This window comes from Malurus melanocephalus, unplaced genomic scaffold (assembly GCF_030028575.1).
Source record: "Malurus melanocephalus ecotype Western Australia unplaced genomic scaffold, MMel_1.1 scaffold_35, whole genome shotgun sequence".
In the NCBI taxonomy this organism is placed as follows: Eukaryota; Metazoa; Chordata; class Aves; order Passeriformes; family Maluridae; genus Malurus; species Malurus melanocephalus.
In genome coordinates, this window is record NW_026623267.1 from 1,338,145 (window position 1) to 1,361,535 (window position 23,391).

At 42.3% G+C, this 23,391-nt stretch overlaps 1 protein-coding gene across 1 annotated transcript in view; it reads left to right on the forward strand.

Annotated features, from left to right (window-relative positions):
* Window positions 1-2,935, forward strand: part of ASCC3 (activating signal cointegrator 1 complex subunit 3) — a 232,247-nt gene extending 229,312 nt beyond the window's left edge. Inside the window, exons 39-41 of the mRNA XM_057364088.1 lie at window positions 32-238; window positions 2,049-2,224; window positions 2,322-2,935. Of these exons, the coding sequence (XP_057220071.1) occupies window positions 32-238; window positions 2,049-2,224; window positions 2,322-2,457 (519 nt within the window). The 3' untranslated portion in view covers window positions 2,458-2,935. The remainder of the gene's footprint in view (window positions 1-31; window positions 239-2,048; window positions 2,225-2,321) is intronic.
* The last annotated feature ends 20,456 nt before the right edge of the window (window positions 2,936-23,391 follow it).

A 23,391-nucleotide genomic window follows, 5' to 3' on the forward strand; every position in this document is an offset into this window, starting at 1 on the left:
TGTAATCCATAGGGATCTGTTTTTTCAACAGGCTTGGAATTTCTTGTGCCGTTTGCCAATTCTAAACGTCAGTCTGAGCATTAAGGGCAGTTGGGATGATGGGGTTCAGCAACACAACGAGGTGCCTGTTCCTTCTTTGGCAACAGACACACGAGATGACAAGAGATGGATCAAATTGCATGCTGATCAAGAGTATGTGCTGCAAATAAATCTGCACAGAACCCAGATGGGGTATCAGGTAGACTAATTTATCATTTCCTTCCCAAGTGCACAAGTGTCCAATAATCCATTTACATTATCAATGATGCTTTATAGAGCATAATAGGTTTCTTTATGGTTTAAGTATTATATAAGTTATAAACACTTTTGAAGACTATTCTATAGTAGTAATGAAGCAAATGGGCTTTTTGAGGTTGCAATAGGATAGTAAACAGGCTCCTAAGCTAAAATCCTGGACCAATTCAATGAAAAAAAAAAAAAAAATCAAAATAATTTATAAGCTTCTCGATTACATTCACAGGTGCTTCCAAACTGCATACCAGACTCACACCTATGAATATGTTTCTACTCATATCTCATCTTCAGGCCTTTTCTGAGAATATTTTCCTTATATCTACATCTGATGCTTTTTTGAACAGCTCCTAGAACAACTTTCACATACAATTCTTTCCCACACCCACATTTCAGTCCCACCCTTTTGCCCATTTAAAGCACATGCCATTTCCTCTTGTCAGCTCACTGGGCCTTCAGCCAGTCCTGRTGTACCAAGCCAGAAAATCCAGGAGCTGTGTAATTTTCCAAGCCCCAGCAGCAGCACCTGGATGTACCTGCATGTCAGCTCTGGGGAGAGTTGGACCTGCCTTCACATTGGGCACTGCTGACACCGGAGCTGTCACTCACTTATCAATGCCTTTTTCTGTCATTTGCATACCATGGGTGGCATATGGACCACCATGGTTATAATTTTGCTAATAAACTTCTCKAACATTTCAAACAATTAAGAATCATTATTATGAGCATTTTTGCTAAGATGCAAGGAAGAGCTTGAGATAAAAGTGGAGAATGATATTAGATGTTACTCCTGAGACAAAACAATTTCATTTTGACAAAAATAATAGTGGAGATACATGAGTTTTGTTGAAAATCCTGAAGTTATCTTACATTAGTTAAGAATTATATTTGAAGAGTATTCTTGTTTCCCAAAAGACTATCTGTCCAGACTACAGCATATTCACCATAGTTGCAAGGGAAAACTGTCTTATTTTAGGAAGGACAAAGGGTCAAAGCTTGTCCATACATCATTCTATTTGCTGTGCCAGTTACTGACAACTGTGCCAGTTACAAAGACTTTTCCTAAGCAGAAGCCATGGGAAAGAACAGAGCAGAAGCTTTTAATGCAGTGATTACTGTTTTAGAAACCTCTCATAGAATTTGATCCCTCTTTTGTAAAAAAACAGCTGGATCAAACTGTTTCTAAAGCTTCATTGCTGTGGTGGTGTTTTTTCATCTGTATAAATCTTCAGTAAAACCTTTTCCTCTACAAAACATGAAATGAATGTCGATTGAGTGTGCATCGTTCTGTCTTCAGCTTCCAGCATTAAAGTCGCTGTCTTAAAGAATCACTGAAATAATATTTCCTTTTGCTATATCAAACTCAAATAAATACTTTAAATGCTGTTTTTGTCTTTATATTAATCTTGAATAATATTGGTTAGCTTTATGTAAAGATGCTAGGTTTTTAGTTAACCCCTCTGCAGTTGAAATACATTAGATTAAATTGCAGAAAGGATATAGAATTTCTATTCAAGTTTTGCTAGTTTACAAAATAAGTGGAATAATATCTTGTATTCTGCATTTTTCTCTGTGGACTGTGATTTTTTTTTTAACTCTTCTTTTGGAAAGAAATAATGCTATTTTAGTCTGGTTAAATTATAGGCTTACAGAACAATTCACAGCAATGTGGTTTTGAAGTGTTTTTCATTCAAGAAAAAATGGCATTTCGGAAAAGTGATTTCTAGTTTTCCTAAGCTGTTTCTTTTCCCCAACAGGGAAAGCAGGACAGTAAAGCAATGGCTCCTCGGTTCCCCAAAGCCAAAGATGAAGGATGGTTTTTGATACTGGGAGAAGTTGATAAAAAAGAACTCATTGCCCTGAAAAGAACTGGATATGTCAGAAAACAAAATACTGTTTCTGTTGCTTTTTATACGCCGGAAACACCTGGAAAGTATGACAGATTTTCAAATTAAATTCTCTTGGTTCTTATGTTTTCCAAGTAGCCAAGACCCAATTCCCAAACTAACAATGCTACTTTTAATTTTCAGGTGTATCTACACCCTGTATCTCATGAGTGACAGCTACCTTGGCATGGACCAACAGTACGACATTTACCTGAACATTGTACCACCACAAAGCACCATGGAGGGGACTGATGCCAGGAGCCACCTGGCTCTGAACTAAGGCTGTCTGGAAAGCCCACTCAGTCAAAAGAACTGCAACTAAGACATCTGGTCATTCTGGGACATCCAAAACTGCATCTGCCTTAGTGGAACCAACCTTCAAACCTCAAGACAACAGGGAAACCGAAAGTGACTGCTGTATTAACTCTSATGACACCGAGTTAGCCACAGTGGCCTTACTCCTTTGTGAAGATTTGTCTTTTCTTGTTTTATTGCTTCTCTCCGAAGTCAGATTGTTAGTTGAATTTTAACACATCAAAATAAAAGACTGAACAATACTGTAATTTGCGCAAATTCAGGGCTATCGTCTTCATTTTGAAAAGCGTTCTATAGCCTGTGTATCAATGGTGTTGAAATAGTCAACTTTTTTAATTTATAGGGGAAAATACAAAATTTGATCTAAGAGCTGCTAAAAATATTGATGGATGTGTTATATTTCATGTTTAATAAAAATATTCCCAGAATGTTTTGCCCTGTATTTTTAGCTGTAAAATATGGGAGATGGAGTAACAAAATCCCCTTCATGCGTACTACATTTTGAAAATTATAATCTAAAGAAAGATTTCACAAATTTATATCAATTATATAAGCAGTAATTCTGCTTATAAGGGCAAGCTAAGTCATAAAAAATATTTCCAGTATAGCAATGATGCAATTTATGTGATAATAATTAAAGTTTACTCTTTATGTGTGTGTACATACATATATACACCCACACATACATATTACACATTTGCAATTTCCTTAGTGTTTTTTTCCTGAATTTTGTAGGACTAAGACATATCAAATTGGGTGTCCTGTTCTAGGGCTTGGTGCTGAACAAAGTTCTGTAAATAAGGGGGCATGAGGCTCCAAAAATGGTGTTTGTAACAGGAGGCATGATGAGCAATGAGTGGTTCTGCCAGGCAAAAGGTATTGTCTAAGAGATGCCCAGCTCTGTGATAGTACCTGCAAGSCATAAATCTGAAGGCAGAGGGTAGCAGCATCTTATCTTGTGATGAGACTACACATCAGTCCTCAGTCTTAAGAGGATTCAAGATGCTGAGCAAGTGCTTGGAGCCAACATACTTAGAAAAACACCAGTGCATCTTCATTCAGATAGACTAGACCTTAAACTGAATATTAATATTTGCACTTGCTCAGCTTTGCATTGAGCTGCTAAGCATTACCTCTCCAAGGGATCATTTTGCTGTCATTTCCATTGTATTTCACCAGATGGAAGGATACAGCAGAGTTGTTAGCAGGAAACTTCCCAGAAAAAAATGACACTTGTGATGCTGCACCCGCATAGAATCACAGCAGGGTTGAGTTTAGGAGGGGTCTCTAGAGGGCATCTGGTTTAACCCCTTAGGCAGGGCCAGCTGGAGCTGCCTGCCCAGGACTACATCTCCAAGTWTGGAGACTCCACCACCTCTCTGGACAACCCGTGCCAGRGTTCCATCACCCTCACAGTAAAAAAGGTGTTTCTGCTGTTCAAGAGGGACCCTTTTGTGTTTCCAGGTGTGCCTGGTGTGTCACCAGGCACCAATGAAAAGATCCTGGCTATGTCCTTGTCAACATCTTCTACTCAGGTATCCASTGATAAGATTCCCCTGAGCCTCCTCCAGGCTAAACAGTCCATCATCTATTTTGTGGCCTTTTGCTGGACTTTATCATGTCCATTTCTCTCTGCCCCAAACAAGACACAGTGCTCCACTCGACACCAGTGCTGATCACCTCTCTCGACCTGCTGGCAACACCACAYTGCAGCAAGCAGAAGGCTGGCTGATCTCAAAGGCTCAATAGTTAACCAGTAATTTATTTCATATCTGGCACCTCTAAATTGTGGGAAGTGTTTTTAAGAATGATCAGATCTGTACTTGAGTGCATTCATCCCTGATCATGTTAAAAATGTKATATTTCATTATTATAGATAATATATTACCTATAGAAATGTGCCTAAGAACATARGACAATAGTAGAAAAAGTTGTCCCTAAATTTAGAGACAGACAGATGATACAAATGCCACCTTTGCCATTCAGACTCTATCAATATAGTGTTCTGTCACAGAAGAAAGAGATTTTTTTCAAATTGTTAGGCAATAGTTTGGTTATTCACACATTTAATTAGTCCAGTTTAAAGAGAATTGTTTCATYTAATTTGGAAGTTTAAATTTTCACAGAAATTAAGTCTTTTCTTTGGAAAACTTGGCTGAAGCAATGCATTGTCCCTCAACAATTTTAATTAAYTAGAGAAGAGAATTATGCCACAGTCAAACAAYATACCAACATAGTGACTCTAGCTCTTGTTGCTTTGTAAATGCACATCACAGAAAGTCAAAAATGCAGAGTAGCAGACAATASCTTCAGTATTCAGTATTAATCAATTAAAGAGTTTCTGTAATGTCATTTGTGCCATCTGTACTTCRGTTTGGAAACACTGTATTTCCTAGCATATTAATTGTTTTTAGAAATATTTTGGTGACATTTCCAAATAACATATTTTTTTACAAAAGTATTGGATTCATGAAGACAAAGTCTTAAGTAGTACAGAATGAATTTAAGCAAATTGATTAGAATCAGTATTTAGCTGAAAAATCCGAGAGAAGGAATTCTGATACATTTGAAACAGCTGCTTAGAAGGAGCAATGAATGTGTTCAATCCAGTGGTATCTCATGGTGAAAAGTGAGAATAGCTATCTAGCAAAAATACAAAAACCAAACCAAACACACAATTAAAAAAAAGAAAAAAAAAAACAACCCAAACTTCAGTGATGTAATTATCACCTTTATGGATAAGTGAGCAGAGTAACTGCAAACGCAGAAAATTTTAATATTATGTTGCTCATTCCAGTTTGCAAGCAGATTTTTATTCTTATTCTCCCCTCCCCCTTCTAGGAGCAGCTGAAGTCAGTACATGCCTGCTCAGGTATGGTACTTCTTCCATATGGTACTTCTGCTTGAAAAGCAGCAATAAAMAAGCACATCTTGTGTACCAGGACATATTTAAGTCTGCCTCTATGACTTCATCCTTTCCCATTGTTCCTGTCCTAGGCTGATRACAGCATCACAGCAGTGCTCAGCAGGAGCTAGAGGAGGTTTGGGTATGAACCACCATCCCCCAGCCCTTCTGAAGGAGCTCCTATMACACAATCTGTTGTTCAGAACCTTAGTTAAGATTTGAGTTCTAGCCCAGGTACTGAATGTATCAGTGGCTACATGGCTACCATCCTCACTACAACAGCTTTTTTGCTGTTGTAARTTAAATGATTGTAGGCCCTAATTTTACCCAGGTGAATTCAGGTGTTTATGCTGCTGACCCAAAATTCCTCTTCCTTGATATTGCTTCTAGAGACCTCCTCCAGATGGTCCTCCTGAAGAAAGCTTCAGGAAGCCTCTTATCAGCCTTCACCCTGTAAAGTCTAGTATGAGACTTGAACAATCACAGAATAGGCTGCATTTAAGGAGTCAGTAATGTAATTTATGTAATACTGATTCCCTATTTCTGGGGGACACTCCTAAAGAGAAGAAAGTATCCCACATGCACCTGCCCTTACKCATCACAGCCTGAGTCCAAATTCCTATGTTCCTCCCTCAATCAAGAAAAAGAGGCTGTGGTATTTTTGAGATAGTTTGATGAACTACTCCAGAAGGCATCACTTCTCTATGAAGCTTGTTTACTGACAATGATTTCTGAACCAGCACTCTCTTGTCTTGCCTCCATCCCTCCCATTTAGGGCAGATTTCCCTTTAGCTCCTTCCACTCTCTGTAAACCTTACAACCTCACCTGTTCAGAGACATTATCCATATTAGTAGCASTGAATTATCACAGAAGGATGGTTGCTTACATGCAGAGATTTAGTGCCATTTAATATTCAATATTTYATCTGGCTTCTGCATTCAGCTCCAGAAGAACCTGCACATCTGCAGAGGGCTGTCAGCTGTGAAATACAGTGCTGTTGTGTCTGTCACTCTCTGGGGATGCCTCAAGTAACCCAAGACACCTGAAATAGTATTTGATATCTACATTCAGGTAACCACATCGACTCCCTGTGACTTGTTTAGTCATAGGTTTGCAATTCAATTGCTTAACTGCATCTAATGAAATTTAAAAGAAACCAAAGCTATTTCAGTTGCCACTCCAGAAGACAGGAAGACTTTCATAGGTCATGTGTCACTTCTGTCACCCCCATGTCACAGGGGCCAGTATCATGAGGTGGATGCTTAGATATTCAATCTTAATTAGCTAATCAAGCCGATGCTATTTTGTTAGTCAGAAGAATCGTAACTGTTCAAAATTCTCTCTTCCTTCCGAACAATTTTATGAGAAGGGAGAATTCTCCTGCTTCATGAGAAGAAATATTTTCTGACAAAAAGWTTGGATGTCATAGGATGCCCAAACAGACAGGTGAGTTGAACAGAAAGGTGAGTAGGGCTTCTGCTGGGAGGGGTCACTCCCATTGCCTCTTACCATCCCCATACTATGCCTTTTCTCTCAGCTATGCCTGACTCCCACCTGCCTTTCTAAAAATGTGTCTTGTTAAACGTCATGTCTTCTCGGAGTGCAGGTGGTGCCAAGACTGATACCCAAAGAAATTGTCACACACATTTTACAGAAGTGATTTKCCAAAAAACTCATGAATGAAGAAACTAAGTTTGTTACTAATGTCATACATTGGTAGCAGTAAGAGGTTAAGCTGCTTTCATGCAGTGTGTGAAAGGAAATTCTACATTAAAGGAACTTCTCTGGAAAGCAGTTGTAACACTAAATKAGTCTCTTCATAAATAATTCCTAGCTCTATAGTAAGGGATCCTCCACAGTTATTAYGCCATCCTGCAATTAAATATGCTTACAATATGTTTTGTACTTAGATCTTCTAACGAGCTCCATACTGCATCAATGGATTTGAATCCAGGGCTCTCCAAGTCTTTCTTTTCCATCTCTATTCCTAGAAAACCACAACCTTCTCTATTAAAATGTCTCCTCGGAAATAAGGGTCATTAAAACTTCTCTAAGGTCTTGCTTTAAGCTTCATGGCTACTCTCCTCCTCCAGCTTAGTTTTGTCCTACCAAGACTCTGAATAAAAACATGCACCTGAACATGGAGAGGAAAGGAAATTATAAGACATTTGTTATTATTCATCTGCTTGAAAACCCATGAAATAAAGAATGAAAAGTAATCTGGGATGAATATTTTCACTCCAAATAATAAGATTCCCTAATTTTAATGATAGCAGAGGTGAATTTGRTATTTTTGAAAAATCATGCTCTCARTAACATGGTACATGTTACAAATAGTTACAGAGCTATTAGCTATATGCTATTAACTACTGGCAAGAACACTGATAGAAAAGGGAATCTAGACATATCACCATCCTTTTCTCCTGCACTTTAAATCTCTACGTGAAATGTGATAAAACACATTCTTCACACAGTAGCAAATTTGCACCTTGGATTGGAACTCAGTTTATATTGGGCAGTGCTAATGTGGGAAAATTATGCTTACATTCTTGACAGCAGTACTTTCTTCTAGCTAACAGAATGAAATTGTTTCAGATGCCAATAACACATGGTGAGTTCCCATCATGTATTTTTCAGCAAATCCAACTAATTAGGAACTAATTACTGATTGTGGTAGCACAGTAAGATCAGATTCTGATAAACTCTCACCTTTGTAGCTGTGAAGATGCTGCAATTAAGCCCTATTTTATTTTCTCAAATGCTAACAATGTCTAAAGGGAAAGCTGGGAAAAACATCGACAGGATTCTGTCACCTCCATTAAAAGGCACTTCCATTCACCCATGCCAAAACAAGATTAATCCCTATTTTTTTTCCATTTTTTTTGTTTGCTTTTTTCCCCTATCTGAAGTACAATATAAAATAGTTCAACTCTATACCAAGCGAGGGAATTGACTCTAACAGTTTACCCCAGGATGTTGCTGTTTCCTTGGCATGCTTCTGCTGTGTCYTAYCTGMGCCCCCACTTCCCTCCTTTCAGTGYCCCATGTTTCYCTTGGATTAAGCATTMAGAAATAGGACATTTAGGGGAGTTTCAGTCTCTGCTTATAAGACACACAGCAGAGAGGAAGTCCTRATTCATAATTAGGTTCTTGCAAGATGCAACCTACAAATAACCTCATAAGGCCTCACACTGCTAAACACTAAATATGATGCATTGTTACTTCAAGAATATATTAAGAAAATAAGATTGGTGCAAAATATGCATCACAGTTAGTTGTACGATTAAGGCAAGTGCTAGTTTAATTTTAGATTTTAATTTTTTGAGACTTTATTCAAAGAGAGAATGAGCTAGTCAGGGAAAAGAGGGATGTGGAGATTTCTGAGTTCTCCTTGTTGTTAAACTAAACACAGATATTGTCACCAAAAATACTTGCCCTTCATAAAAGCTGGTTGAGGGTTTTTTTGTTCAGTTTGGGGGTTTTGTGACATGTCAATATATTGTTGCCAGATTGCAGTAGTAGAGTACTTTTACCCTAACACTGCTAATGGGCCCGAAGTTTTAGCTTCACATTATGTCACATACATGAGGAGTGCTGCAATAACGTTTTCATCCAGTTCAGTCTCATCAAAAGTCTGGCCATCARCTTAAAACTTGGAGAAAATAAAAACTAATTTGCTCAACAGTATGGTTTTTTCTTGCATCTRTGTGATCACTGCATTCTCATTCTGTAAGCCTACAACATCTCCAAGAATTCATAACTGMTCACTTAAACTTTTTAATCCTTATACTGGTTGACACTTCAAGATGGAAGCACAAGAAAGAAAATGCTGGTGCAACCCTGAAATCTTGACTTAGATATCATATTTGCAGAACATTTAATTTTTCATGAGTTTCACTGAAAAATGGCTGCCAACAGAGGGAGTTGGTAAATTTAAGAGGGAAAAAAAGGAAAATGAAAGTTGGGGGTCAAAAATGAGCATGAAATATTCTACCTTGTACTCCAACATAAGAGTTTAAGTTGAAACAACTTTCTTTGGATAAGGAYTGTATGTCCTTTGGGAGAAAACAGCTAAGTGTAAAATCATCATACTGTCTGAATGAAATTAATRTATTTTACCTGTTCTAGAATATCTGGAATTAATCAATCTACAATCAAAACCATCTAGTAAATCAYTATTTTTAAAAAGAAAACTAATTTATAGATGCAGGTATTTGTAATGGTATGAGAAACTGACTTAATCAATGAATTTATCTAATTCAACCATGTAGAGCCAAGAAATAGTRCCAATCTCCTAGAATAATATCCATTCACAAAGCCATGAGACATCAAGCAATGAATGACACTCAATCTCCTAAGATGTTTAAGAGTAGGAGAAGTGACATTTGAGTTATGCAAGCTGAATGAAGCATGATCATACTGTTGCAAAATAAACATTGTGAGATAATGATTTTTAATTTGTTGATTTGTATAGGAAGTGTTTTGGGTTTTTGTTTGATTGGCTGGGTTTTGTTTGGAGCTTATTTTTCTGTTCAGCTTTTTCAGGACTGAAGAGTGGATTGTTCACCATTTCTGGCACATCGATACTAACTGGACTTCCCTGGGAAATTGTCACAGAATAAGCAATGATAGCTCTCCCGTTATTATTCTGAAACCACAATATCTGCATCAATGTTTGTGATCTCAGGAACACTCTGAGAGAGACTGACACTGCACTTTCAGTTCACTTTCTCCCTGCTTTATACAAAGTGCTCAGCTAAGTGCCAGCTCCTGGGCATTGCACAGCAACTCAGAAGCTTACAGAGAAAGTTTATACCCCCTCCTGAGCCCTACAGATCCTACTGGAGGGGAGGAGTGTGTCAGCCTTCCAGACCATGCTTCATCTTCCTTCCCTGGCAAGAGAGTATGCCCAGAGGGATGCTCTGATGCACTGCTTGGGGAACAGGAGCCTAAATTTCTATTCCAAACTAAAGTGCACTTCAAACAACTGAACCTTGTCCAAATTTTCTCAGGACCAGGGTCTTCAGAAAATGCCAAAGGACCAAAAACTTTAATAAATAAAGGTATTCTTTTAGAATAGGTCCAGATGCTAGAATATTCTGTTCTTCTTAAACATATTTTAAAAAAGGAGAAATCTCACCACAAGGATATTCACAAGAATTCCAAACAYTTTGTTGCTTCATTTTAACAATATATAGTGCCTATCTAGTTATCTGAAAGTCTTGGGAAACAGCTGGATAAATTTAATTCGATCAGTGAAAATATTTCAGAAAATATAGGTGCTTCTCAGGAAATGAACAGAACCTGGAAAGAAATCCCAATATTGAGGAACCAAAAAAACCACACAGAAGTTTCTCTTGGTGCATTGCTCTTTTGCTTCAGAGACTGGAGGACTAAATATATTCCCAACATATATTATTAGTAGATTAAATTTAGTTTTTGCTATTACTTTCAAAGGATTTGGTGAATAGACAGCAGCATTAGTATTATCTAATCCTTCACTCAAACSTAGGACTCAAAGATTAACAGCTGCAGATTTTATAACATTTCTAATTCAGGGATAAATTGTATTTCCTTGAATTGGATGGGTAGGTAATGTCCTAAAGTTATTTAATTCTTAGGAACCATTGACTTTACAGGAACAGACTAAGAACTCATGACCATGAAGAAATGAAATTAGATGAAAAACTTAATGCTAATGAGAAAAACAGAATAAAAATCCCCTTTCCAAGGAGGGGCAGAGCTTTGAGTCCTGCAGGTAGGGCTTCTGCAGGTAGGGCTTTGAGTCCTGCAGGTGAGGCAATAGTCCTGTTTGGTTTTATTATATTATATCATCTTATATCATCATATTACACCAAATAATTTTGCATGATGGCACAGCTTCCACAAAAGCATCCTGCAGCATTTACCTGGTGATTGGGGCACACTAGGTGAAAATGTGTTCAGAAAAGGGAAGAACTGATGGAAGAAATTTTGTGTAGGAACAGATGGGATAGTGGAATGCAGCCAATTTTTAAATAAGAAAGCACAAATCCTATGCTTCATTCTGAAAGACAACAAGCCTCTATTCTCAGGGGAAGGTTCCAACATATTCCAAAGAGACAAGCATATGTCCTGTAGTCTTAGGCAAGGTACCAAAGGTAAGTTACATTTCTGTGTTCCATCTCTGTGCTGTGCTTCTCTCTTCATATCCAGTTATCCAGTCTCTTTTGAGACACCAAATGTTCCCTGTTCACCAGATAGGGAAATTTAGGCRCTTCACATCTTGAATTCTGCTCTGGGTGCATTTGGGGTGAGATTCTTGCTATTTAAAAAACCTTTCACAGCCATATCTCTGAAAATGTATATTCTTAATTTTCTAAAYTACATATGCTCTTTCCATTTTACACACCTGCACTGGGAGCTCTCATGTTATATCACACCAACTTGATGTTAAGAAGTAATCTACATTTTGAAATGGTCCATTTCCTTCCATGTGGTATTAATAGGATAGAGTCAATTACATCAACATTTCTCAGAGAAGGAAGAATAGATTCATGGGTAGGATTTTATATGCATATATATAATACACATAAATATTTTAGTATCATGAATGTGTTACTAATATGAAAATAACAAGTCATTGAAGTTAGTAGTTACCGATGCCACTGCTGCTGAAGAAGGGCAAGAACCCATCAAAACTAACATTCAGAAGAGAAATATTGCTTTGATCTTTTGAAAGAGCAAAAAGATTACTGACTGGAATCAGATCCCTGTCAATGCATTGGTTTATGAGTAACTAGAGAAGACAATTGCTTTTAAAATTAACTTCTACTGCTTCATTTCTTTACTTACACCATTTTATTTTCCAGCAATTGAACAGACTATAATAAATAAGAACAACCATGCTTTGTCCACAGTCATGATTTTGATTCTTTTGTCTGCCACTCTTATTTTCATGTAAAAATCCCTGTCCAGCTCAGATCACCAATGCAAAATTGTTCTGCCTTCTCCAAACCACAAAACTCAAGGCTATGAGAAATAGCAATGTAATAAGGCATARAAATGAGGACAAATCAAGTAATTCCCTGTTTGAAAATTTATACTTTTCCTAGCTGCTCTTCCTTTCCCACAGCTATGACCTCTCTTCCATTTTAGCCTTCACCTCACCTCCATTTCAATTTCCCAATCTGTCTAGTATTGTTTTTATTTTATTTATATCCTTCTTTCTATTGTCTGTGGCATACTTACTTCTCTCTTGTAGGTAAAAATAAACACAAATATCTAAACAATTTTTTACTTAATTTCTCACTACTGCTACTACTCAGAGCACCTTTCTCTGGGCTTTTTGAATTTTCCATTGTCTTTTCCATTTCTATACCTTTATCTTCAAATTGGCTCCCCAAGTATGACTATGGGCTTAGTTTTTTTTTTTTTTTTTTTTAATCGCTTTTGCTTTGTGATCAGTCATAACCCTCCTGAGAATAGTTTAGTTTTGTTCCCAAGTGCTACAAATACCTTTGGCAGAAGAGACTCTTTATTCAAGGAACTACATGTCAGCATCTAATTCTAAATTACAGTAAAAAATTAGCTCAACCAAGACACATTTTCTACCCATTTATTTGCTGACCATTACTCCATGTTTTAAATTATTACTCCATGGTTTAGACCTATCTTGTCTGCATGTACAGGAAGAGGAAAAAAAGCATTCCCTTCCTTTGGGCAAAAATTAAATGGTCTTATACATCTTCAAAAGGTACCAATATGTAATTATAAACGTTACCAACAACACTTAGCATTAAGATTAGACTACCCCAGAGACTTCAATCTTTCTCATTTTGGCCACCATTCACTTCTGAACCTTAGARCACCCTTGGTGGTTGCATTGTCCCTGGTCAAACAATTGCAAAACCAGGAGGGCTTTTTTCAGACACGCTTTCTTTGTTCTTTCACTCATATCAAAGAGAGATGAACACAAACCTGAATCAGCTTTCATTTGACCACAGGAGACACTTTTTTTACAAGTCTAGACTATGCTCTTCTGCCATCTGAGGCCCTCAAGCAACAGCTGGCTGAGAAAACAGCCAGTCCACATAGCATCTACAGAAAACTTCATTTCCAGGGTTAATTTCAGCTAATGTTCTCTCTGTCATGAAGTAGCACTGAAATAGTCAAAGTCAAAGTATGCTTATCATGTGACATTTTAAGAACAGATTTCTTTCAATTTAGGTATAAAATAGCAGGTTCAAATATTCCACACTTGAACAAGAGCAGTTGTCAGGCCCCACACATGCACTAGATTGGATCATGGCAGAGGATATAAATCCACATTCTTCAGATCATAAATCAGTCAGACTGACTGACAGGATGCCCATAGGACTGGGTTATTCTCCAGCTGCCCCATGACGAGATTCCCCTGGTGCATTCAGCAGTGTGAGAACCAAGATACTGGTCTGATTCAGTTGGACCTCCTTGTATTATGTTTTAAGATGTTGAATATGGATATCTCATGATGTGAAAGCATACACAGTCACAGTGTTCTGTTCCTACACAGCTCTTCCCTTAACAGATCAATACATTTACAAGAAAATAATTGATTTCTGAAATAATTAAAGAAAAATAAAATACATTTGAAAATTTGCCTGACTACACATATGAGGCAAACTCATATTATTTCATGTTTATTTTTGGATTTATACTAAAAAAAAAAACCAGCATCCTACAGGTATTTTTGCTTTAAAACAAGGGGAAAACCCTATAAAAAGATCAGAACTGGGGTACAAGATAACACAGACAATTTCCAACATAAATGCTAGTTATTAGGTGTCATGTAGAGTCAGGAGTTGCCATGGAATCCATTTGCTTCTAAACCAGCTCCTCCTGCTGGAATACTTTCTCATTATTATTTCTTTCAGTAGCACAAAAGGAGCCGGCTTATAGAAGAAATGCTATTTTAGTGTAAAGTTTCTACTGTGTCTGCAATAAGACATGAAATTAAAATCTAAATTTAAAGCTGTATTTCTGTTTCAAGTGTAAAGCTACATTACTGTGGTCAGAACAAAATCATTGTAGACTTTTTATAGATTCAGTAAAGCACAGAAAACAAATTATAGCTAAAGCCTTCCTTTCAACKGTCTTCCCATAAGTGAAAATAAGTGTCATATCTGATGTCTACTGTTTACATTTTTGCTATATTATTCTCCCATTATGCTTAASTTTTCACATTTTCATACTGGTTATTCCATGCAACAGCAGCCTCGTTACCAGCCTAATTACTGATGTCCTGGGATACAGAACAGTGTGTGCATGCTGGACACAGGSTTTATTAGGCCAATGAACTCACTTGTTGTGATGTCAGTTTCAATAGATGAATTTCAAAGGAAAAAACTGTGATCATGCCTTCAAACTCTTGACACACTAATTATTGGGTTTCAATTCTTTTGTATACAATGCACTGCAGTGAGGCTGGAGGACAATACTGGAAAGCAACCAGCAATATTGGAAAACTATGCCAGTGATTTGTAGCTTGGCGTGTTAATACTTATTATTAATATTATTGTTTACTATAGACATTGACTAGCATTGCATCTGGAAGCCCTAAACAGAAACAAGACCCTATTGTGATCAGCACTGTATGGAGGTACACACAGCCCTTGCCTCCAAGAGCTTATATTGTATGGTCCCAGCCTTGTAAACTGATCTGGGCAGAATCATTCTTGCACCCCTGTGGAGTCYGCCAGCCCTCCAAGGCGGTCAGAGCTTCCTGCATAACCTTCCTACATGGAAAAGYGGCAAGTAAGCTTTTGGGAGCCTTMACCTTCTAATCTGTTCCTCTCCCACCCTTTAACAGTTGAACTACATCCAAACGTAGGCAAGTCCAGCACCTTAGGGAACTTTGGGCCCTTACTCCCATCTCTCCAACTTAAAAGATCTCACCCTGCTAGGGAACCAAAGGAAGCTCTGCACCATGCAACACCCTTCCCTCTCCAACCCAATGTTTTCTAAGGTCCCTTAACTGCAGACAGGCTTATGGGGAGGTCTGTGGCATTCTCAGGAAGCTCCCCAGGGTGCCACAATTTCTGAGACAGGCACTACCCTTAGAAAAGCAAAATATCATAGACAAGCAGGCYAGAGACAGAATTCTTTGCCCTAGAGGGAAAGCAGAAGGGCCATTGAGGCCCTCAAATGAATAGAAGCAGCCCMATGTTAGTAAACAACAAGGGCTGGGCTGTGGGGCCAGGATAGGGAACCGCAAGCCAAGTGTGACAGCCAGGACATTCCTCACTCACCAGGGCCCATCCCACATTACCTGGATGAGGAGAACAGGGCAGGCACGGGGATGGCAACAAGGCTCAGGCCAGAGTCAAAGTCATCAGGCAAGTCCRTAGTAGCAAGGCAGGCTCAAGGTCAAGGCGAGAAATCAGTCTGTGGGTCAGGTTTAGAACAGCACGACTCCCAGGGATGTATAGGCATAACTGCACTGGCTAGGAACCCCAGCAGGGCAGCAATGGGAATCCACTGCATTGGGCACAGAAATCCCTGTGACCTGGCTTGGGCAAGCACTGAGAACAGAGCAGGAGCCACCAGGTGAGGCTGGTCAGGGCTATTAAGGCTCACTGGTGGASTCATTGGGACCTGACACCCGCAGTCTTCTCACTCTCTACTATATCTGCTCTGACAAGTGATTGGGTTGAGCCATGCACCAGGAGCATTTTGAAGCCAAAATTAAAACCTGACTCTGTTACATCCTAAGRCTTTGGCACATTTCAAAAATGTGTCATTAACGACACTAAGCSATTATCAGACCAAGGAAATACAAATTGCTTTTTCACCTACCAGCTAAATTGTACAGTAACTACACAGAGCAAGCAAGTCCTGGAACTTCCTCCAGCTGCAAGTAGTGGACACTCCTCAGGAGAGGTGCTGTGAAGAAACTGTCCTTTAACAGGCTCTAGCTTTAGCTGGGTACATCCAGCCATCTTATGTAAATGAAGTCCCACATCAGCGAGTAATAGTCATAAGTCAGGCTTCAGACAAACCATTTCCACAGTGAAGCAAAACCTAAATAAAAAMAATATTAATCACAGGCATATGCCAAACCTTGGGAAACACCCTTATCCCTCAGCAACAGATTTAGCATAGTCTGAAACAGATCAAAGCTGGACTCATTCTTACAAGTCTGGTGTTGTTTTCCTATATCCCCATCCAATGTAAGCAATTGATCCCACAGTATTTTACTCAAAKATATCATCTCCGTCACATTATTTCTGAAGACATCTATTCACCATGTAGGGAATGCAAAGGAGAGTACTGACAGGCTTGCAGAGTGCTCAAATTATTCGGAAAATGTTCAGCAACAGAGAGGTTGTTCCCAGCTTAGTGTGCAATGCTCATAAAAACAATTAAACTTGCAACCACAAACGGGTATGGGACTAAAACAAGAAAATATCCTATTAAAACCCATGCAGGGAATACTCCCCACCTTGCCTTTCAACAAAACTATAAGCACCATGATGATTAGGATACACACCAAGTGGAATGGGCACCAGCTCCAGAGCTGGCAGGCAGCCTCACACCCCGCATCCCTCCTTTTTTGGTCTGATCAAGCCTATTCTCCGAGGCAATAGGAGGCTGAAGACAAGAGTTTCAGAGCAACAGAGGGGGGTGGTTCCTCTTGCTATTGATTTCATCTGAAACGGGCATGTGTTATTTCAAAGCAAAGTGTGTCCTCAAGGCGGGTTAAGCTGCTCTCCTCCACTGAAACAAAGCAGTGATACAAGTCTATTTGTGACCTGTTAATTATCAGGTTGATAGTAAGAACAGACTGTGGAACGGATCCCACTATTTTAAGCATTATTCTTTGGGGTGCTGAAATTTAAACAGGCTTCTGCTGACAGATTTCCCCCCGACTAATGAAATAACTTCTTTGCTAATCAAAGCCAGGCCTTGGGAAAGGAGGTTTCAGTGATAGCCAGGGTTTGGAGGAAGCCTGACACAGCTCCAGCTCCACCAGCGTACATGAACAAGTGCAGGTCTCCCACATGGTGAGGCCTGGGGGAGCCCCGACACCCGAGGAGGGTTCCCTCTGCCATGAGGCCGCTGCCCTGGCTTTCCTGCACTCGGCCTGTACCTGGGCAATGCCCCCACAAGGACACTCCCTGACTGGCACTGGGACAGTGAAATCCAGCCTAGCATGCCGAAACAAGTAGCATGAAAGGGACATTTCCTCCCCATCGCCCCTGCAAAGCTCAGACCCTCTCTCCTTTAGAGGTGAGGAGGGTCGACCCCCAGGCAGGTGAAACTACAAACTTAAGGGAGGGAGGACCAGCACCGGTAGCCGGCATCCAGCGGGTCTGTCTCCTCACCTGGCTGAGCCCCATGGCAGGTGAGAGGACGCTGCCGAGGGCGGCGGGACAGCGCCGGGACGGTACAGGTCGCCGTGAGGGGACACTGCCGGTGACGGTGCAGGTCGCCGTGTGCCCGCGGCGCGGGGCCGTGTGCCCGGGAGGGACGGGGAGAGCTGCGGGGAGCGCTGCGGGGGTGGCGCGGCGTGTGGGGCGCTGCGGGCCCCGCGGCTGTGGGAGGGCGGCGGGGAGGAGGGGAGGGGGAGGGAAAGGGAAACGGACGGGAGGGAAGGGGAGCGGGGCGCGGGGAGGCCGCTGCAGAGCTCTCAGAGAGCCCGCAGCCGAACAAAGCCCTCTCCCCGAAATGCTGCAGGGGCTCGGCGGGGCGGCAGCGCACCGATATCCCGGCCCTGCCCTCTCCCGAAGGAGGGCGGCGAGGGAGCGSTGGCGGGCCCCGGGGCGCCCTGCTGGCTGCATCCCTAACCGCGGCCGCCATCGGCCCTCGGGGCCCTGCATCTGCCAGGAGGAGGGAGAGAGGAATAGCGCCGTGCCGACCTGAAGGGACTGAGATCCCACGGGGTCAGAGCCTGCGTGGGGCCGGGCTCCAGGAGGCGCCGGGAGGGTGCGGCAGGCCCCGAGGGGCGCAGCGAGGGCGCTGGGGGCGGGTGTCGGCTCCGCCTCTGGCCCTGGGGCCGGGGCAGTCCGGAGCAGGTGAGGGGAGCCTGGAACCGCCGGTACCAACGGGGAACAGGAGGGAAACAACGCACCCCGGTGCAGCCGAAAGGACCATCAGAGCTAGGCAGGATGTCTGTGAAGGCACAGGGAGGGCAGGAAGCACTTTCTGAAGTKTGTAATTTCAAACTCAAAGTTTTAGTCCCGTGTCGCTCCCGAACCTCTCACTCCTGACAAGGGTATTTCAGTTCGGTTCGAGCATTCGGTGTACCGGACTCCTTTGGAAATGCAGAAGATAAGAAAAAAATGTCCCTTGGGGTAACTGTTACTAGCCATGAAGTAGATTTTTTAGTGTTTCTTTATGTTTAGTTTATGTTTTCATTCGCTGCTCTGCGTCACAGTAAGATAGCTTGACTTCCGATCATTAGCAAGAGTGCATTCAATAAGATAAGGGCTAAAAGGTACTGACCTCTGACTCTCCTGGAAAAATGAATATAAATCAACTCGTTACATTTATGCCAAAAACAATAAAATTGAAAGGAGTGCGTAGTCAAGAGAAGTATCTCTCCTCCCTGCAAAGTATCGTTTAACACGGATTTATCGCCAAAAAATTGTTTGAAAGGAGTTGCTAAAATAACTAACAATCATGCTAGTGGTCTATTGCTCRAATTTTTGCAGTGTTTCGGTAATTATTTTCAAGAAATGCATTYAGAGACGCTTATATCTGAGAACTGGTATCCAAGGGTCTGTTAACTATTTCTTGTGTTAGGGAATCGGCTTTCTCCTTGTCCTGCTGCCCTGAACWTCCTAATAACATTAGCAAAAGAGCAGGAGTAAAGTACCAAGAGCATGGCTTGAATCTTGAAGGTTAAGATCTAGATCAGTTAAAACATATTAATTACTTCTGAATGGTCTCGAAGASCATTTGCCGTGTATATTTATGTCAATAAAGCCTTGATGAGGGCATGGATGWAAATTCACATCACACTCCAATTCACCAGGGTACCCAAGTGCGTGTGTCTGAAGTTACCGAGTTCTGAAAAAACAGTCTCGGTCTCCAAGTGCCCGCAGTCTCTCAGGCACCCCCGGGGCTGGGCGAGTGAACCGMATCTCAGGGACAGGCGATGCTGTGACGGGGCGCTTCCTTCGGTCGTGAAGGTCCGTGAGAGGTGGATCCCGCCTCTCGCCGGTACAAAAATGAGGGAGATTCGACGAGTGGAAATCTGCCCGTAACTAATACCAGGCCGGTTTTTTTGGGGGGTTTTTTTGGGGTTTTTTTTTTTTTTTTTTAAGAAATCGGGAGAACGACCCGCATCGTTAACTCATTAACGAAAGCGGTGTGTAAGTGACGGCTTACGTTCGAAGAGTTTTTTCTCTCTGCATAAGAAATGGCCACCTTATTCTTTAGGGGGGATTTATAAGAGCATCCAAATTAATAAATTAATAAATACATAAGAGTACGCCCGAATGTGCTGGAGAAGAAACTGGATCTGATCTGTCCTATAGGGAAATGGTCCAGTAGGGTTTTTCWTTTTTTTTTCCTGCTTTGATTTGTTTTCCCCCTCCCCCTCTGCACACACATACACACGCTCACGCACACATGCTGCAGTATATGCTGCATATCGTGTCTGCCTACACAAGTTTTCTRCTAYAGTTGGAAACCTGTCTGTGAAACGYTTTGTTTTCACRCAGCCTTTCTTCAGATACACCATTTTATTATGCGCCTTTTTAAATCAAATTGCGCTGCRGTACCTGTTTATTCAATTTTCCAGTATTATCTGTTTTCCAGGAGATTCTTGCCCGAGAACCAATGCGTCTGAGCTGAGCACAGCTATCCGTCTGCTTCAGGCGGTCGGAGTGCCTCTCTCCGCCTGGAGGGGCCGGAGCCGCCGTGCGCCCCGGGGTTCGTCCCCTCGGCCCGCAGGTGTGTCCACGCCGGCGCCCGCTGCTCTCAGCTCCGCTCCCACGGCTTGTACGCCGGGGAGAAGCCGAGGTGCGGGCATCCCGCAGGGGTGCCTTCACTTGATTTGTTCAACAGCATCATGCAGTCCTCTTTCGGGATAGACGGGCTTCACCGGGGCCGGTGACAGCAGGCTCTCGGCTGATATGAAAACCACGAATTTAGCTACTGCGGGCTGCCTTTGCCTGTACACCTGGAACRGGGCAGTGCCAAGTCTGATCTCCGCTTGCAGAAGTCGCTTGTTYCTGACGAAGGAAAACAAGGTTATTGTCTCTGAAATGGTCAAATTCTCCCATCATTCGGGAACCGCCTCTTGAAATCTGTTGGGAAATGTTCCTAGCGTACTGACCCCGCGCTGGTAATTCTGTGGAGAGGTGACTTTGCTGTAACTTCCAAAGCTGAATAACTGCCCTTCGGCCGCTGGTCCTATCACATCTTGTGCTTTATCTACCGTAGCATTTATACATTCGAAATCTACATAGGGGCTCGTCGAGCCCAAGACCCCGGCCCCAGGGAGGAACCGATGCGGACGCTGACACCCACCCGGGCTGCGGGAGAGAAACCGAGTCCCGGTGCACTGGCAAAGAGGGTCCTCGGTGAGCTACGGACTTCACTGGGGCAGTGTGGGTTTGGTAAGGTGGATGCTCATGTTCCCTGGTATAAATAGCAGAGGTGCATCCTACTGATTTATTTATTTTTCCCAAACCAAGGATATTATAGAAGACATTCTCTCTGGTTCTTGTTGACAAATAAGTTGTGAGCTACCTGACAATGTTAGTCCAGTTGTTGCCCATATGTCTAAATACCCTCCTAAAGACGTCAGTGCCGTTGAGGAAGAGAATTACCTCAAATGAAAACCAGAAGGAAGATTTTTTTTTTTTCTTTTCTTCCCTCCCCCCGTCCCCAAACCCACTTTACACCTGAGGGCAGTAACGCACAGGGAAGATTTTCTTAAATTCAGTATCACTTTCCCCCACAGCAGCGATCGCTTTACAACGTGACAGGAGGTRGGGAGGGGTGCGCTCTTTTCCCCTTTTCTTTATTTCTTTGGTTTTGTTGGTTTGGGTTTTTTTTTAAATCCATACCTTCACTAAATGCCTTGCGTTCGTGTTTGTTTAACAACGAGTCGCTTTGGTAAACAAGACAATCAAAAGAACATTTGAGAYTACGTGGATACATTTCTCTGCTGCTTGTAGACGCCTGGACACCCAGAGGAGTTGTTGAATGCCTCTCTTTCCGTCTTTCCTTTATTTACCCAAATGAACACAGGGAAAGCTTTTAACCGAGAGGAGATTTAAGGTGATAAGCAGCGAGCAGACGGTCTGCTCTKCAAGCCTGCATTTCGCGCTGCAGCCGGCCCCGGAGCAAAAGGGATGGGGTGCTTCTAAAGCTAATTTTGAGGGTTTTGAATCGACGTTTTTCTTCTTTAGAAAACTGAGACCGTTTCTTCTTYCTCGAAATACTCCGACTGTTGCTTTGTCAGTACAATCTCATTTCAARCAATGATTTTAGCCGAAGTGTCGCACTGACTGGTTTGGAAATTATTTCAGGCTTTTGAGAGCCCGCTATGGATTTAGGAAAGACTCTGCAGCCCTTCTGCCACCACTCCAGGCACACTCTCTCTCTCTGCTCTATCCACTCTTTTCAGAAGCCAGCAGTTTTAGGAGCAGCGTCATTTTTTTAGGGTTATTTTCCCCAGGGGACCCGCGAGATTAGGAATAGTCCCGCTCCCCGGGAAAAAAAAAAAAAAAGAAAAGGAAACCCTACATCTTTTTTTTTTTTTTTTTTTTTTTTTTTTTTTTTTTTTTTTTTTTTTTTTTTTTTTTTTTTTCCCTGTTCGTGGGATTCTTTATTGTTTTGGTTTGGGATTTTCTCCAGCGTGTATCAAGAATATTAGTTAATACCTTTTTCCGTTTTTCTTCCCTTCCGCCGCGGGATCCGATTCACGCTGTCCCGCAGTGCATCAGCCGGGGGTGAACCGGTCACCTTTAAAGTTGGCGGTGTAAGGGAAGGGGGGCAGCAGGGGACGTGACCGCAGCCTTTTCTCCCGAGACGACCACTCGCTCGGTGGGCTTTGGGTGAGGAAATGTGCGTGGGCRTGTAAAACTGCGGCGATCCTCACAACCCACAGTCCCACGGGACCTCGGCCACTCACCTCCGGAGCCCAGAGGAGAGGCGATGGGCAAAATGTACCCCCCTCAATGCGAATAATCCCCCAACAGGTACGCGCGGGGGAAGGGGTGCGTGTGTCTGTGTGTGTCTGTGTGTGTCTGTGTGTGTCTGTGTGTGTCTGTGTGTCCCCACTCCCCTCGGCCGCGCCGCCAGGTCAGAGGGCGGACACAGGGAAAGAGGGGAGGCGGGAGAGGGGTGGGAATGTGTCCGCGTGACGCAGCCGCCCCCTCCGCCAGTGGGAAGCCGAGCACGGGGTGGTGGCGGCCAACGGGAAGCGAGGCGGGTCCGTGAGTGGCATTAAGGGAGGGCTCAGCCCCGGGGGTGGGAGGGGGGAAAGGGGGAGCTGGAGAGAAATGAAGTTGTGTTAAAAGGCTTTTAGCCATCAAGAAGTTATTAGGCATTTCTCAGCCACAAATTAGGGATTCTTCATTAATACCAACCTCTCCCCCCCCACCCCACCCTACCCCACCCCACCCCCCATTATGTGAGACGGAGGGCCTGGGAGCCGATAAAGGGGATGGGGAGGCGGCAATGTSTGTCTGCCCATCGGTTCGAGGAGCAGTGACAGGCGCAAAGTTTTCCCTGTGCCATTAATGAGCCAATTAAAGAGTTGGGCTCCTCACCCCGGGAGAGCTCTCTGCAGGCTGCCGGGCTCAGGGATTCAAGGTAGGTAAAAAGAAGATCACAACCCACCACAAACTGCCAGCCTCGGCGAAGAACCGCAGTGATGTGCGGGGCTAAGCTGTGGGTCGCTTCCCCACGGTGGAAAATGAGGACGAAAAAAAAAATTGGTTGGAAAAATGTGGTGTTTGGGTGGATTCCGGCTCGGGGCAGGGCTGGGCAGAGCGTGCCTCTCCTGGCTGGGG